Source organism: Ursus americanus, chromosome 17 (assembly GCF_024610735.1).
Source record: "Ursus americanus isolate L20-20 chromosome 17, mUrsAme1.1.p, whole genome shotgun sequence".
Classification (NCBI taxonomy): Eukaryota; Metazoa; Chordata; class Mammalia; order Carnivora; family Ursidae; genus Ursus; species Ursus americanus.
This window is the reverse complement of record NC_142143.1, coordinates 21593570-21610924: the sequence shown is the minus strand read 5'-3', so window position 1 is coordinate 21610924 and position 17355 is coordinate 21593570. Positions and strand designations below refer to the sequence as shown.

Genomic DNA, 17355 nt, shown 5'->3' with positions numbered 1-17355 from the left:
AGAGATATGAAAAAATGTAAAAAAGACTCATGTCTAACTTCTAAAGATTAAAACTATAATCACGGAGATAAAAAATATCCTGGGTGTTAATAATGGCAGATTAGATATTACAAGAAGAAAAGATTAGTGAACATGAAGTCATACAATAGGAACCATCCAAATGAATCAGAGAGAAAAGATATTGAAAGAAATGAACAGAGCATTGATGAGCTGTGGCCCAACTTCAAATAGTCTAATATACATATGATTGGAGTTTCCAAAGCAGGGAGAGAGAATGTGGGACAGAAAATAATATTTTAAATAATGGCCATGGAGAAGCCACTATTGAAAACAGTATGGCTGTTCTACAAAAATTTAGCAATAGAATTACCATATGACTGTAATCCAACTTGTAGGTATATATCCAAAAGAACTGAAAACAGCACCTTGAGGAGATATTTGCACACTGTTCATTGTGGCATTGTCCATAATATTCAAAAGGTGGAAGCAATCTAAATGTCTATCAACAGATGAATGGATAAAGAAAATGTGTTATATACATACAATGGATATTATTCACCCTTAAAAAGAAGGAAATCCTGTCATAGGCCATGACATGGATGAACTTTGAGGACATTATGCTAAGAGGAATAAGCTAGTCATAAAAAGACAGACGCCGCATGATACCACTCATGTGAGGCATCTAGAGTAGTAGTCAAACTCTTAGGAACAGAAGACAAAATGGTGGTTGCAAGGAGTGAGGAGAGGGGAAACAGGGGAATTGTTCAATGGACATAGATTTAGTTTTGCAAGATGAAAAGTTCTAGAGATCTGTTGCACAACTATGTGCGTAAACACCACTGTACTTACATAAAGAGGCTTAACATGGCAAATTTTGTGTGTTTTTGGCTACAATAGAAATGACCATGGTGATGATTGCATAAACTATGAATATACTAAAAATGATCGAATTGTACACTAAAAATGAGCAAATTGTATGATTTGTGAGTTATAGCTCAAAAAAGCCATTAAAACAAGTTCAGGATGTTGCACAGTGATGAGAGAGAATTCGCTGTCCTAAAACCTCGTGCAATGTGCTGCAAACCAAAGAAGCCCCATGCAAGAACATATGCACAAAAGTGAGTGCGCTGAACTCTGCTCTTAAAAACACTAGTGACTGGAAGGGGCCTTTTAGGTGCTGGCAATTTTCCATTTCTTGTTCTGGGAGCTAGTTACAGGTGTGTAACTTTTTGATGAAAATTCACTAAGCAATACATTTATGATTTATATGGATTTTTGTGTGTATACTTCTAGAAAAAAAAGTTTTGAAAAGTTGAAGGAAAAGGGAGAAATATAAGAATTTAATGGGAAACCTAAAAAAATAAATAAGAGAATGACCAAAAATTTTCCAAAGTCAATGAAAATTATAGACCTTATATCTAAGAAACTCAAAAATAATTTATACACCGGAAACATGAGGAAAATGACATCAAGTTTCATCATAATCAAATTGTTCAAAACCAGTAATAAAAAGAACACTCTTAGGTGCAGAGGAAAAAAAAAAAAAAAAAAAGACAAGTTATATACAGAGGAAGAGCAACAACAACAGAACCCAAAAGAGAAAGGATAACAGCAGATGTCTCCTTAGAAATAATGCAGGAGAGGGGATGGTGGATCCCCATCTCTGAAGGACTGTTACACTAGAATTCTATACTCAGCAAAAACAGCTTTGGAAAATCAAGTCTTTTTACCAGCAGCCCACACTATAAAAAATATTAAAGGAAGAGCTTGTGCAGGGGAATGATGGCAGATGGAGATACAGTTATACATGAAGGAATGAAGAGCAGGGATGGCTTTGTGGGTTGTATGATGTATGAGGTTACACAAGGACCTGCCCTTTGAAGGAATCTGTGCTTGGTTTAACGCTCTGCTGTCATTGTTTTAAAATCTTTTAATAATTTTTGAACAAAGCGTCCCATATTTTCATTTTCCATTGGACCCTCAAACTATGAAGAATTAATAATGGTCCTAATGAAGATTACTGTGCAGCCCACGAGTGTAGGGGAGAAGGCTGAATGCTGTGCTTGGCTTAGGTCAAATGTTTAGGCACAGAAGACTATAGGAGGCTTCTTCAGAGGAAATTAGGAATGCTTTCATTTTAGTCAGGAAAAGAGTGAATGACATCTGGTGGGGGAGGGGAAGAAAACAAACAACAGTTGTCCACTCAAATAACTTTTTTTTTAAGGTAGACATTTCTAGATAGAACACGATTTTCCTTTTTGTACAGAGGTGGTTCATAAATGGCTCTAATCAGAGGGTTTTAGTTCTTCATGTAATTCGTTTGTTGCTGAGTGCTCTCTTCAGGCCCAAATACCGTGTTTAGTTTCTGTGTGTGTGTGGGGGCGGGGGGGATACTAATTCTGGCATCAACACTTCAATAATGCCTATTCCATCATATTGACCCTGAGGCACTGCAAATATGTAAATGTACTTTGGATGCAAAAGAACAGCTATATTGCCTGCAGTGAAGTTCTCATGGTTCGGTGTATCCTAGGTAGTATAATTCGATTTCAGTGTAGGTCAAGGCTCCAAAGTTGAGAGCAGCATGATAGGTGCGGATATGCAGAATATGCTGAAAGATAGTGGAACCAATAGCGCCAGTGTTAGCCCATCTCCACTCCCCAGGCCAGGGAGGAAAGGGCTAAAAATCACTGGAAAGTGAGTATTTATTTGCGGATGATTGTTCCTCTCATGTAGGAAGGGAGAACGGTGCTTTTCCCAAAACTTGAGCCAAAGGAGGGAAGCCTCCAGAGAATCCCTGCAAAAGCTTGCAGTTCAGATGCAGTGAGTGAGGGGGATGGAGTTCGGGGGCTTTGCCTGATAACAGACTGAACGAGTCTGAAGCTCAGAGTTTGTACCTAGCGGCCCTGAAGTCTTGTGAAGAGCCAGCTGTACCGTACAAGGGTGGGAGGGAAACGCTTACCCCCACAGAGAATTTATAGTTTGTTCTACACTTGAATACTCCTATCCAGTTATTTAGTTAAAGCCTTTGGCTTTGATTAAAGTTGTTAACATTTGAAGTGTTGAACGAGGTAGCCTCCCTGATGTGGAAAAATGAATATTTTTCTCATTTATTAATGTCCTATAGTGAAGGCATAACCTTTTACTTAAAATAATTGGTTTGGAAATGGAATTATAAAATTTATCTTCCCCTTACATTCCCTGAAATTTGTGAATTTGCTCATTATTCTTGAGTATGAGTTACCATTTCCCTTTATCTGATACATGTACACAGACACAGACACCCATACTCAGGTGCACAGTGCAAACAAGACTTTTAGGGAGTAAATTTAATAGCAGTTACAGCAATGAGAGTAGGGTAGATAGGAGTGAGAGTTTATAATGCTGATCATGAAATAAAAAGCAAAGCAAGTAATGAGTCTGAATTTGATACCGATACTGTATTTCTACAGCATTTTAAAGCCAATAAAGTCACACAATTAGAGATTCAACACAAAATTAGGATGTTAAATTTTAAAGATATTTAGTACCTCTCTAAGTGATTAGATTATCACAAAATTTCTCTGGAAAGGTAGAAATTAAATCAACAACATTGAGAAAAAAAAAAAAACAAACAACAACAACCGAAAAACCGAAACCAGAAAAATCTGACAGTCCTAAATGAAAAAGTAATGTAAGTATAGCTTCAGGAGCTATTAGGCAAGAAACAAATGATCTTCTAATCAACTTACTGTTGCAAAAATAAGTCAAATGATTTTCATGGGACACATATGGGTATTGCTACCTTAATTATTTTGTTTCTACCCAAAGTTATTTAAAACACAACCAACAACTGTAGTTAGATTTTTAAAACTATTCTTGTACTTAGGAACAGAGAATTAAGAATGTACTAGAGCTGATTTTTATTTTGTTCTTTTGGTGGGTACTTTTTAAAGATTTATTTATTTTAGAGAAAGAGAGAGAGAATGGAATGGGGGTGGGTGGCGGTGGGAAGGGGCAGAGGGAGAAGGACAGTGAGAGAGGGTCTTAAGCAAATTCCACACTGAGCATGGAGCCCTACATGGGGCTTGAACTCCCGACCCTGGGATCACAACCTGAGCCAAAACCAAGAGTCAAGACACTTAATGGATTGCACCACCCAGGAGCCCTTTGGTGCGTACTTTTATCATTATCAGTACTGTAGGGTATCATAAGCATTGGCTAGAATTATTTCCTTGGTAAATAATGGTAAAGCCACTGGGAAGAAATTTATGACATGCTCTACACTAAGATTCACACATTAATAAACTGGATAGTGTTCAAATTTATCTCATCTAACCAAAATCCTCTTGGTAGGTACTCAGTGGTAAAATAAATTGTTAAATATTAATATTAATTATTAATTATCATACTTTTTTGGTTGAGGTTATCAATTGCAGTGGGAACTGCTGTGTAAACGTGGTAATACCGTGTATAAGGCCTGAGTAACCTTCTGAGTAAAGAAAATTCATGTACTAAAGCACTGTTAACTAGTCTTTAGCTCTCTCAACAAGCCTTTGGAGATGACTATAATTCAAGCAAGCATCTGCACAGGGAACAATCTGCCTGACAACCTTTCTCAATATATTCATATAACACTAAAATATCAATACAAAAGTAAGAGTAGTATTAATGATGTTATTAATGATAGTAGCAGACACAGGCAAAACAAAGCTATTCATAAAAGAGCTTCTGCATAGGAAGCATAGATTAGGGAATAAAAGGAACAATTATGGGCATCTAAATTCTCTAAGTCTAGACACACATGGTCATTTAAAACTTACATCTTAAAAGTTTCTTTCTGCTTGATTTCCACTGCAGAGAACATTGACATTAAGAAATGAGATTTCTACTAATCTGCCTCATCCCTATACTTTGGGTAGTTTTGTGACCAAAATCTTCATTAGGTAATCAAATAAAAATGTTTTTCAAAGGCAATAATGCACTCCACCAAAAAAAGAAAAGAGAAAAAAAGATCTTTGGGATCTTTTTGAAAAGATTACAATTTCAAATGTATTTGTACTTTTCAAATATCAGTTTGGTATAGTTTTCATTTCTTCATGAAAATACTTTGAATAGACTTACACTCCCTGAGAATGTGTGACTATTTTCAAACATCAAGCAAAATACCCTATGAAATTGGAGGCTTAATCAATACTATTTAATGATGCTAAACATATTTGTAATTACAGCAGCAGCCAGCCTCCTCACCCTCTGCTCTCCTCCCCTCCACCAGGAGACCCCTGTGTCAAAGACAACTCCCCACCTTGCACTTTTCACTTTACATAGAACAACAGTGACTGAAGCCAAATGACTTCCTTAAAATGAGCCACTGTTACAAAGATTCAGGATGTGAATTTCTCTAAAAAGCTTTGCTCTAAATCAAAGTGACTGCACATTCCCTTCAGGCCAGAAAACAACAAGTGATGGGTACTTAATATAGAATTACTGGGCCCATATATTATATATGAGATTATTTTATATTTGGATGTCTTCCCTTAGTAGTTGGGAAAAATGAAAGTCTTGAATTTGAGACTAGTCTAAAGCTTTGTAAGCCAGAAGGCACACATTTGTGCCTTTCTTTCATTTTAAAACCCAACAACCCAGAACCAACAAATGTATCACCCTTGTAGCAGTTCTGGCGGGCATAAAAATTTTGTTCTCTGATTTCCAAGTCTAAAGGTACAGATTAATTTTTGTTTATAATAAATATATCTATGGAAGAAATGACTCGCAAAGCCTCCTCAAGAGTGTAAACTTGCCCATAAAGATGTCACAGACTTTAAATTCTATCAGCTTAAGGAAAATATATACTGGGTTGATATTAGATGCAGATGTACTCCAGGGCAGAAGAATTAGCCTCAAGATCTAAGACACAGTGACTATGTTTTCCAGTTCTGATAACAATGCTGTGACAGGTATGACTCATAGGATTGAAGACGGATTGTATTAGCAAATGTAGCTAAAGGGAAAATGCTTGAAGAGTCTGTATGGGTGGAAAAGGCTATTCTTCGGTCCCAACTCACAGCTGGTTGGCATGTGGGTGGTGGTAGATCAGTTCCTGAGCCCTGGCATTAAACCTGGGGCCTCACAGCCTCACTGACCAATGGTCATTGGAGTCATCCACAAGGGACACAGTCCCCCCAGCACTGGGTAAAGTGTTGGTCCAAACTCACATCTTAAACGTTAGCCCCAGCATTTGGATTTTAAGAGACTTCTGGTCCTGCTTCAATGATCCTTGCTTCAAAGAAAACATTTTATAATAGAGTTCTATTGGAATCCCTTCTTTTCAATGAGGGGTTATTGCTAATGCCCATTAAGTGAGTGACTCATGTGCTAAGTATTTGTTCTTCAGTGGGGAACAATATTATTCAGAAGACGTTATACAGAGATATTTGTCAAGTTGTATAATTGACTAGAATGTCACTTAACTGAAAACATGTTTGTTTGATATATGGAAGGTCTCCCTTTAACAAATGGCTAACTGTAGCCATCAGATGAGTACTGGATTCTCGGTGGAGAACTAAAATTTCCTGGAGGCAACCAGAATGCAACACATTCTCCTTGAGTTCCACTGTGTTGCCATGCAGGCTAAGAACAAAATTAATCAGAGGCTTTCAGTCAGACAGTGAGTTTCTGCTGAAATAATGATAGCTTTTGTGAGGGAGTAAGGACAGAAAGCAAAGAGTAACTGATGGCAAATTAGAAGAAGGAGCCAAGAATTTGTCCATTTACTGTGATTTTTAGATCAAAGGACAGTTTTTATGAGATGTTCTAGAAAAGATATTATTTTTAAGACAGACTTTTAAAAGCAAAGAAGAGTTAATTACTACAAATAACAATAATTTAAAATAATTAATGGCATGCAATCCACAACGACTGGACTTGTAGCGAGAAAGTGGCATAAAGAGTAGAACGAATCTCTTTTGAACCGGCAGAAATTTATGTGCTTTATCTTTCAGGTTATGAGTGCTTTTTAAAGTTTTAGGATATAAAATTTAAATCTAAGAAATTCTCTAAAAGATTAAATGATTTTTCACTCATTTTGGGAAAGAAATGTTCAGGATGCCAATTACAATGTGAAGGCATGATAATTACATGTTACCTCTTCATTCTTTCATTCCTTGATGCCATTGGACATAAACAAGCAGTAAAAATGAAATAAGTAAAATATCAGTATTAAAACTATTTATGCAGATCTAGTTGATTTCTTTGGGCTTGAATACATGGCAACACATGTTGGCCAGTTTTTATAGAAAACCTATGCCAAGTATATAAATAAAACAGAGACGACTTAAGATTAGATATAAGCTCTGGTTAATAAAATTTTGATATTATAGCAGTCTATTTAATTAGAAGAAAAGCAATGTCTTCAAGAATGGTGTTTATATATGCAGCCAGGGATTAGAGACAAGGAAACATAATAGAGATAGGGAACTAAAAATGAGAACTCTAATCTTTAACAAGATCAGGATGGGAGCCTATTTGTTATCATGTCCATATCCCAAACTGACTAGATTTACTAAAATGGGAAGCCTCAAAATGCTTGGGAAGTTTTCTTGGATAATGCAAAACACCTTGAGAGTCCTCCTAGTTCCCCACATCAAAACTTTAAAAGACAATGACTGTGGAGCTTGACTGGAACCAAGACAGATATATATTTAAAGCAGAAGGCATACCTGTAAATTCCTGATGGATGTTCAAACGGTAACAAAGAAAGAAAACATTACCCACCTACAACAGGAATTTCATTTACCAAGGGTTGAATGGATAAGGTATCTTTAAGAGACCAACTTACGTTAATAAGTTCAACCTCCCAGATTTTTTTCAACAGGTCCATCGATGTGTAGCCATTAATTAGAAAGGCTTTGGTGTAGTCACCTAGCTCAATGGAATCCAGCCACTCAGCGACAGAAGTGGGATGATAGCCATCGTGGCCAATGGGTCTCATCTGTAATTAAGAAAATCACATTAGGATGAGGATTACTTCGAGTTCCAACAAACAGAATGTATCTTGCCACTTGGAAATTTATCTGATTTGAAGCAACGGATCTTTTTGGATAAGAAAATAAGGAAAAACAAAATGCTTTACACACAATTCTAAGTCACTAATAATTTTCACAGCGAATTAGTTTTCAAAAATGCACCCAAGAATTTCTGATTTAGCTGCTACACCAACTTCATATTTGAGAAAACGAAATATGTCAAACTTCTGTTATAGACATTATTGACATTCTGTTGGGTGAAATTTAAAATCATGGCAGTTGAACAGTATTAAATTTAATGCTGAAGGCACAAGAAACTGCACTCCCAAAATGTAGATGATAATTCTCATATGCACAACATCAAAGCATGTGAAAATACTGCACGACTCAAACACCCAAAGGAATTCATGCTTATGCAAGACATGTACTGTAGGTAGTGCAAACATGCTGGAGAAACATACCGCAGCGTTAAAGCCAGTAAAGAAGAGGCTTTTTGGTGTTTAAAGACCATGTGTTCTGCGTAGACTCTACAGTATGTTAGACATGAATAGAGAACTTGCTGGCAGACAGGTTCCTATTTTTTGTCAGCTATATACAGATTTTTTTTTCTTTAGGAGAACAAAGAAGTGTGACAGCAGCATAATGTTTCTGAGTTTAAATTGGAGTGTGAAAGTAATTTAAGCAAGAGAAACTTCTGGGTTTAAAATTTTGTATGATTATTCTAGTCTTTTTAGCTTTTATTTGAAATTTGAGTTGAATTTCTGGTTCTTGGCTTCGCAGTAAGTCACTCCGAAGGCTTGCGCTGCTCTGCATGCCACACTGTGCATCTAGGCTTCCATTGCTACGGACAGCTGGCGCCTCATCCACTGAGGTGAGCCTTCAGTGCAATTCGCGATGGGAAAAGCACAACTGGGCAAAATACATAGATTTCCCTCCTCCTTCAGATTCAAGGAGATAAATATTAATGTAAATCTAGATGACTCTGATTTGCTCGGAGGAAAGATTAGTCTGGCTGTCAGGGATTCAGATTTTAATGCTAAACATGGTAGGCTTTCTGTCACTATGCAGCGTTCTCATTTTGGAGGTTCTTCTTACTCTTTCATTTTTTTTTTTTTGGATTCGAGGTGTTGGTTGTGGATCAACATCTATGCAAGGAGGGACGAGAAGGAGGGTCAGGCAGACGAGGAGTCAGACTGTGATGGGTCCTGACGAAGCCTCTGTGAATGCAGGGGGAGCTCTGGCACAGGTCATGCTGCTGAGGTCCTGTGCTGGCAGCATGACTGGCCCTTTGTGCCCCACCAATCTCTCTCACCAGACGTGGCTGCCATGGGGAAAGCAGGACTCTAATGAGGCCACCCAGCAGCAGAGGCAGACCCTATAGACGCTGACAGCTAGAGGCTGTCTACTGACCACTCTCCCTCTTTGAAGAGGGAGCCCAGAGGAGCACGTCCATGTCTTTCAGATGACCCTGGACCCAGATTCACCCAAGGTTAACATTTGGCCACATTGTGTTTCTACCTTTTCTCTATACCCACTTCCTCATTCACATGCACACCGCACATATTTTATTTTAGGTGAACCATTGGGAAGACGTTTTTCCCCTGAACCTTTAGCAGACATGATGAAACTTCACCCCTTGAGGCTTCAGCATGCATCTTCTAAGAGCAAGGACATTCTCCTACATAGCCACAGTAGCAGCACACTCAAGAAATCTAACGTTGACCAAATTATATTACCTAATATCCAGTCGATACGCAAATTCCCCACAGGTCCCCAGGATAGAATTTGTAGCTGTTTTTTTACCCCCCCTCCTGGACAGGCTTAATCAAAGGTCAAGGCAATTATATTTTTAAGTATTTCTTTTGCCATTTTATCTCCCTTTTCTTCTTCTGGGATTATATTTACTCCTTCATTTTTAAATTACTTTTTCTCCTTTCTTTTTTCCTATTGTTCCATGCCCCAATCTATTTTCCACTTTGAGGTTTAAATGTCCTCTATTGGGAGCTACAGTATAATTTATCATTTGCATTTGAGTTTAAATGGCATCAGACTTTTGTGTGTCACTTGTACTTTGGACTGACCCATTTTAGCTACTTACTGAACCTTTGTTCAGTAACATTTAACACAATATTTATTCTGCAATAGCTACAAATGTGAGTGACAACTCACAGTTTGTAAAAGGAAGTTTAGTGGCAGTTGCAAATAACTGAATGTTGTGTGTACAATTGGAGATTAGGATCCAAAGCAGAGGCACAAAGTTACTAAGTACCCTCACATACCACGGAGTTATAAAAGTACTGGGGCTAGGGACATTCTCCAGGACTTATGAAGAGATGGTTGAGCAAATGCTACTATCCTGACTAATCATGGCAGCCCAGGAAACTCCCTGAATGCTCCAGTTGACAGAAAGAAATAACTGGAGAAAGGGCAAGAAGGAAAGACGAGAGGCTCACTGCAGTTGAAATCAACAGCTTGGCAAGGTCTCACTGTTAGCCATCCAGAACCTGACCACCGCAGCGGCAGATCCTGGGGATGAGCTCAGGGAGCCTTGAATCAATCCAGGGTAGAGTCAGAGGTCCCATACCAGAGAACTCTGCACTGGGGTCCCCGTAGGTCACGCGAAGCATGTGTGTGTGCGCGCGCACACACACACACACACACACACACACACAGAGTCATCACTGGTCACCTGCCACACAGAGGTTGGCTGATGGTCACAGTTAGCCAGTGGTGAGCAGTGGTGGGGATACCAACCAGAGCTCTGCAAAGCAAACCCAATTAGTAGAAAAAAGTTTGTTGTTCCTTCCAATCCCTCCTTCTTGCTTCAACGGCAGGGAATTTGGAATCAGAAAAGAGAGAGGTGCCAGTCCCTTGGGGGAAACCTAAACTTGGGGAGCAGTGGCGGGGAGGAGCAAAGTGAATAAAAGTAGAGGCTTACATGGATTGGAACTGAGTTTTCAATGTTTTACATGACTGGAAAGTTACTGGATGTGTCTGAATGACATTAAAAATTCTAAAGAGAGAAGCAGTTGAACTTGGTTGAAGGCAGGATCAGGAAAAAAGCCCATCAGTATCTGTCTGAATGCAGACTCTCAGTAATCTGGTTCCTCCTGTGAGGCAAGTTCTCCCTGAGCAGCCTTGAGGAGGTGAGAGGGAGGATAAGAGATGGGGGCAAAGTAGAGAGCAAGAGCAAAGAGAACCTGGAAATGAACACACTGCCATGTGCAGGAAAGTGTTCAGCCAGCCGCTCACTCGATAAATATTTAGTCGGTGCCTGTTCTGAAAGCCGTGGAGCAGGACCGAACAAAACAGTCCGAGTCTCTTCCTCAAGGAAGTTATAACTTGCAATTAAAAACTATGCAAGCGGATGACCAATAAATTATGAAGGCTCTGCATACCTGAGGAGAGGAAAGCATTGGAGCCAAATGAAGTTACAAAATTAACTTGACACGTACTGAATGATATGCAGAATGGTTCCCGTGCTGCACAATAATTTCTTTTGAAGCAATTCTTCCATCTGTTCCTTCATTTCTGTTCCTCCCGCCACCGCCCTGTTTCAGCTCTTGTTAGTGCTTACGAAAACTAACGCATAGCCTTCCACTTGGCCTCCCGCCTTTGGTCCAGCTTCTATGCTGCTGCTGCATTAGTTTTCCAAAAAGCCAGGCTTTTAAGTCAACACTGGCACAAAAACCTCTAGTGGCTCCTTCTTGATAAAAGTGAAAATGTCCTATTCCAGAATTCTAGGGCAACTGAGATCAGGTATGAGCTTATCTTTCCAACTTCATCCCACACTACTCTGCCATGCGTAGACGGGCACGTGTCTCAACAGTGTGTTAAACTGCTAGCCATGCCATGAACATGAACCGTGTGTGCAAGACACTTTTGTATCTTTGCTCATATTATTTTCCACGCTGCTAATGCTTTTGCCTTTATTTCTGTAGTGTTTTTCCAGGATTAGCTTCTCTTCTTGAGCTTTAAGATACAAATTTCCAAACATTTGTAGGATACCTCACATAGATGGCCTATAGCTATCACACAACGTGAGTCAAAACTTTATCTCCTTCCGCTCACAAACTGGCCCTCCCTCTGTGTTTCCAATCTCAGTTAGTGGGGAAGCATCCCATCATTGCCCAAGTAGATTGCTTACTTGGTGAATCATCTTACTTTCCTCTTTCTGTTTTACTATCATATTTAATAAGACCAACAAGTCTCATAAATTTGATTTCAGTCCCCTGCTTCCAAAATGGACTTTGGAATCTGACAATAGTATCTGCCCCAAGTGTTGTTGTGAATGGTATACGGTATAGAGTAGTAAATTGCCTAGCACAGAACTTTGAATAAAACAGGTCTTCAATAACCCTTAGTTTTCTTCCCTCATCACTGCTTTAAATTAGGCTCATGCTTATTTTATTTATTTGTTTGTTTGCCCATGCTTATCTTGAAATTGCATAATATTGAATCTTTTGTCTGCTAATCTTTTCAACTTCCAATCAAGATTCTTCTTTCCTCTCTCATCCCTTTCTCTTTCCCTCACTACCTTCCTTTTCCATTTTGTTTTATAAAAAGGTTTACGTCTGTTAACTTATTTATACCATCCCAAACCCAGCTGACAGCTACTTTTCAGAAATATATCTAACAAGGTCACTCGAGTAGATGGAATTGTTTCCAATTATTCACGTTCTTCTTGTATTAGAATTATGCCTCTGAACCCTTTGCCAAGAGATCTGCATTGTATCCCACTGTGATTGGAGTTACTTCTCCATCCCACTGATGCTGGCCATGTACTTGCTTGGCCAATGGTACAGGTAGAAGTGTCAGTGTGGCAGTTTTTAGGTGAGGCCTCTCCACTCCTGCGATCTACTCATCCTTTTGCGTTCTTATGCTCTATTACAAGAATAACAAGTGGCTGAACTGTCACACAATCGCTGGTCCCAGGAGCAAGATGAAGACTTGTGGAGCAAACCTAAATGTGAAAGCTTGGAGTCTACCCTGGCTCAGTGGAATTTGGGCAAGTCCAGCTGAAGTTAGATGAACTACAGCTGTCCCACAAACCCACAAGTAAGAAAAATAAATATGTATATTTTTTGTTGCTATAAACCACTGAAATTTTGACATTATGGGGAAAACTGACTAATACAGTCACTCTTTATTTCAAAACCCTTGGTATTTATATAAGTTAGGGTTCTCCAGAGAAATAGAACCAATGGGATGTGTATACACACATACACAAGTCTGAAATCTTGCAAGTCCAAAATCTGCAGGGCAGGCTAGCAGGCTGGAGACCCAGGAAAGAGCTGATGTTGCAGCTCAAGCCTGAGAATGGTCTGGAAGCAGAATTCCCTCTTACTCGTGCAGGACCTCAGTCTTGTTTTTATCCATATAATGGAGGGCTTTACTGCCTGCTTCACTCAGAGCTTGCAGATTTAAATGTTAATTTCATCTAAAAAAATACCTTCATGGAGACATCCTAGACTGGAGTTTGACTGAATATCTGGGTATTGTGGCCTAGCCAAGTTAACACATAAAATAACTCAAACTCTTTAATTTATGAGTCCAAAGTCATCTCCATGAGACTGAGAAAGACTAGGGATGCTGAGCTAAGCTAACATCAACATCCTTCCCAAACTTTCAGGCTGTCATCTAGTAAACATCTATGTCCTACATCCTTGCTAACCCTAAACTATGAAATTCTTTATTTTAGGAGTATAATTTTTTGGGGCATATCCATTTTATAACTACTATACCTCTGTACCTTTGCTCCTGCTATTCCCTCTGCCAGGAATACTGTTTTTCCTCTGTTCTCCTTTTGAAATTCTATCCTTTCTTAAAAGGCCCTGTTTAAATACTGCCTCTTCTGTGAAGCCTTCTCCAATGCTACTCTTACTCCCAAGTCAAAATTAATCATACCGGGGCGCCTGGGTGGCGCAGTCGTTAAGCGTCTGCCTCCGGCTCAGGGCGTGATCCCGGCGTTATGGGATCGAGCCCCACATCAGGCTCCTCTGCTATGAGCCTGCTTCTTCCTCTCCCACTCCCCCTGCTTGTGTTCCCTCTCTCGCTGGCTGTCTCTATCTCTGTCTAATAAATAAATAAAAAAAAATCTTAAAAAAATTAATCATATCTTTCCCTAGATTTTTGTAGTAATTTGCATATAATTCTGTTATAGCTAGAGACGTATCTGTCTTCTTGATTAGACTGTCACCCTTTTGGTGAAGAAACAAGGTGTTAGCCAACTTTGTCTCTTATGTGCCCAGTGAAGCATCCCAAACATGGCAGGCATTTGCCAAATGTTTATTAAATTAAGTGATTTAATGAACACATGAAGATAAAGTGACAAATTCAGTGGCATGGCATCCACTTGAAAAGGACATTTGTATTTTGTGCTACATCTTATGAAAATCAGGGCTATTTTTATGCCTAACATTAATGTTGTACAACTATTTAAAATGATTACAACTAAGTTCAGGTAGGATGCTGTGTTACAAAATACCCTGGGCTTTGTTTCCATAGCCCAGCATCTTGGCTCTACTGTTAGCAAGCTGTGTAACGATGGGCAAGTTACCTCACCTCTCCAAGCTTCAGTGTTCTCATCTGTAAAATGATGTGGTTGGGCCAATGATTTCAAAGGTCCTTCATAATTCCTACATCTTGCAATCCTATCTTTTGTAAGTTAATATCAAATTGGTGTCAGATTTATTTAACCAGTAAATAAAAAAGGAGGCCAAAGGCAAAACAAAACAAAAAGGACAACAAGGACATTTTAGGCTCAAGTTCAGATGGCAGCCACACTCCTTTCATGAGCTGTCTGGAGCATCCACAAGGAGCACTGTGACTTTCTCAAATTACCAACGATGGCATTCTGTTCCAGTAGGAATACCTGGCAGGACAAAGCTAGACAGAGAGTTCCTGGGCTGGTGGGCCTGCAGTGCGGCCGAGCATGAATGGGAGTCAGGCACAGTCTATAACCTGAGAGGCAGAGTGGTGGGTAGGCAGTAGGCATTCCTAACAGAGCTTCTCGACAAGGTGATCTGACTCAACTTGCTGAATCCCAAAGTGGGAGGAAAAGCCAAGCTGGGACAGAAATTGGAGGTAGCAGTGAAAGAAGCTTCAGTCTCAAAAAACGTTGAGATCTATTGATACATTTTACTAAATACCCTCCTTATTGCTCTCAGCGTTTTGTTATTCTGCCCAAATGCGCGTTGACTTTCCTCTAGGAGACTCTTAAAGCAAATCAGGCCTCAGAGAGGGCATACTGTTAACATCACAGGCAAACTAGCAGGCAGAGATTACTGACCCCAGGACAGGGAGTGCTCTGTGGAATCTGTGGGGCGTTAAGGGAGCTAGTGAGGGGCAGCTGAATGGGCAGCTCTGACTGCCTTGTCTACCTCTGTCAGGGTAACCCATATTTTAAGTGTTTTATACTGGTGAGAAGAGGAACAAGAGCTTTAAAAAGAAATGTTTGAAAACCATTGATCTAGAAGATTTTTGTAAGATTACACGATCACTACAGTTTTATTTCCTCTTAATTTCTCAGTTTTACTTGAAATATTCTGGATTTGTCATATGTGTATGGACACATATGTGTTGCCTGTGATTCTTTTTTTTTTTTTTTAAAGATTTTATTTATTTGACAGAGAGAGACACAGCAAGAGAAGGAACACAAGCAAGGGGAGTGGGAGAGGGAGAAGCAGGCTCCCCGCTGTGCAAGGAGCCTGATGCTGGGCTCAGTCCCAGGACCCGGGGACCATGACTTGAGCCAAAGGCAGTCACTTAACCACTGAGCCACCCAGGTGCCCCTGTTGCCTGTGATTCTTTCTCTCTTCCTGAAACTAGCTTTTTTTCTGTTCAGACAAGGATAATATTTTACAAACTGATGGAGCTACAGGATGAAAGCTGTAGCAAGAAGGCAATAAAAATAGGAAAAGGATTTAAAAAGAGCAAAAGATATTATATTGTAATAGATTGGGATTACATAAAAAAAATAGTTCCGGGGCGCCGAGATGGTTCAGTGAGTTAAGCATCCGACTTGACTTTGGCTCAGGTCATGATATCAGGGTGGTGAGATCGAGCCCCGCGTTGGGCTTGGTGCTGGGAATGGAGCCTGCCCCTCCCCCCTATCTAAAAAAAAATAGTTCTGAATACAGTAAATTGTTAAGTCAGCATTACGATATTGACATGGTAATTAGATCAAGAGAATAAAGAAGCCTGAAAGTCAATAACAAATTGGCTATTTTTAGGGTCTGAAAAGTGTTACAGAATTGAAACAGAGATCTCTTGTCCTCTAAAAACTGTCTCCTCCTCTTCCACAGTAACGGGGCTTACTAGAGAAAAGATACACCAAATAAATGAATAAACAAATACCCCTCCCCGCCCCAGATAACACCACCTTTGTTTCCGGTTGTTTCTACGAGAATATATTTGTGCCTGTGGGGAGTTAGAGGAGGTGAGGCATGTAACCTCCAGGTCACCTTCAACCTAAAAGATAGGTTCCTTGGTCTGGAATTGCTTTTTTTCCTTTCTCATGGGCTGGAACATCAGTGCCTGCAGCCCAGCTTTAACTACACAGGCAAGATAACAACCTAGAGTTTGGGAAATGGTTCTCAAACCTGAATGTACAAAAGAATCACGTGGGAAATCTTGTTAACATGCAGGTTCTAATTCAATAGGCTGGAGGGAGAATTTGAGATTCTGCATTTCTAACAAGCTTCCTGCTAATGCTAATGCTGTCAGTCCGTGGACCATGCTTTGAGTATCAGTGCTTTAGAGGATGGCAGAGCGACAGATGGAGGGTCCTGGGTCCTTCCAGAATCACACAGAGCAGAGCCAATTTGTAAACCTGGACTGCGTACTTCAAGACTGTTACGTGGGAGAAGTAAATGTTCTATTCTTTAAACCACTACATTATGGAGGTTTCTATTCTAGCAGCTTCGCCTTTCCTCTAATACAAACAGAATTGAAAATAAGGTAATTTCATACATAACATTTAAGGAAGCCTACATTTCCCCTTGACAGTATGTCGCATGGTCTCTTGTTTTGTGAAGCCATTAATTTTCACAGCCGTTGCCATTCAAAGAAACCTCATTTCCTTTAACTGCGTTTGTTGCCATCTTTCTGTCAATCACACTATCATGACTTTGTGATAATTACGCAAGATAGAAGAGGGGAAAATTGTGGGAAAACCTCAAGTTTCTAGCTTTGATTCCTTGTACCTGGTCACAGGGTGGTGTTACTAGCGGAGAAAGAAGAGAAAATAGACTGAGATGACACGAATAATTCTGAGACACGAGAAATTAAACATGCCGTGGAACTGCACTTTAAATCTGGGGGAGAAGTCCGAGGAGACACGTAACCTTGG

At 39.6% G+C, this 17355-nt stretch overlaps 1 protein-coding gene across 1 annotated transcript in view; it reads right to left on the bottom strand.

Moving 5' to 3' along the window:
* LOC123780713 (ankyrin repeat and sterile alpha motif domain-containing protein 1B) overlaps window positions 1–17355 on the bottom strand; it is a 371480-nt gene that overhangs the window by 271035 nt on the left and 83090 nt on the right. The window contains exon 3 of the mRNA XM_087868839.1: window positions 7817–7969. Within this exon, the coding sequence (XP_087724965.1) occupies window positions 7817–7969 (153 nt within the window). The remainder of the gene's footprint in view (window positions 1–7816; window positions 7970–17355) is intronic.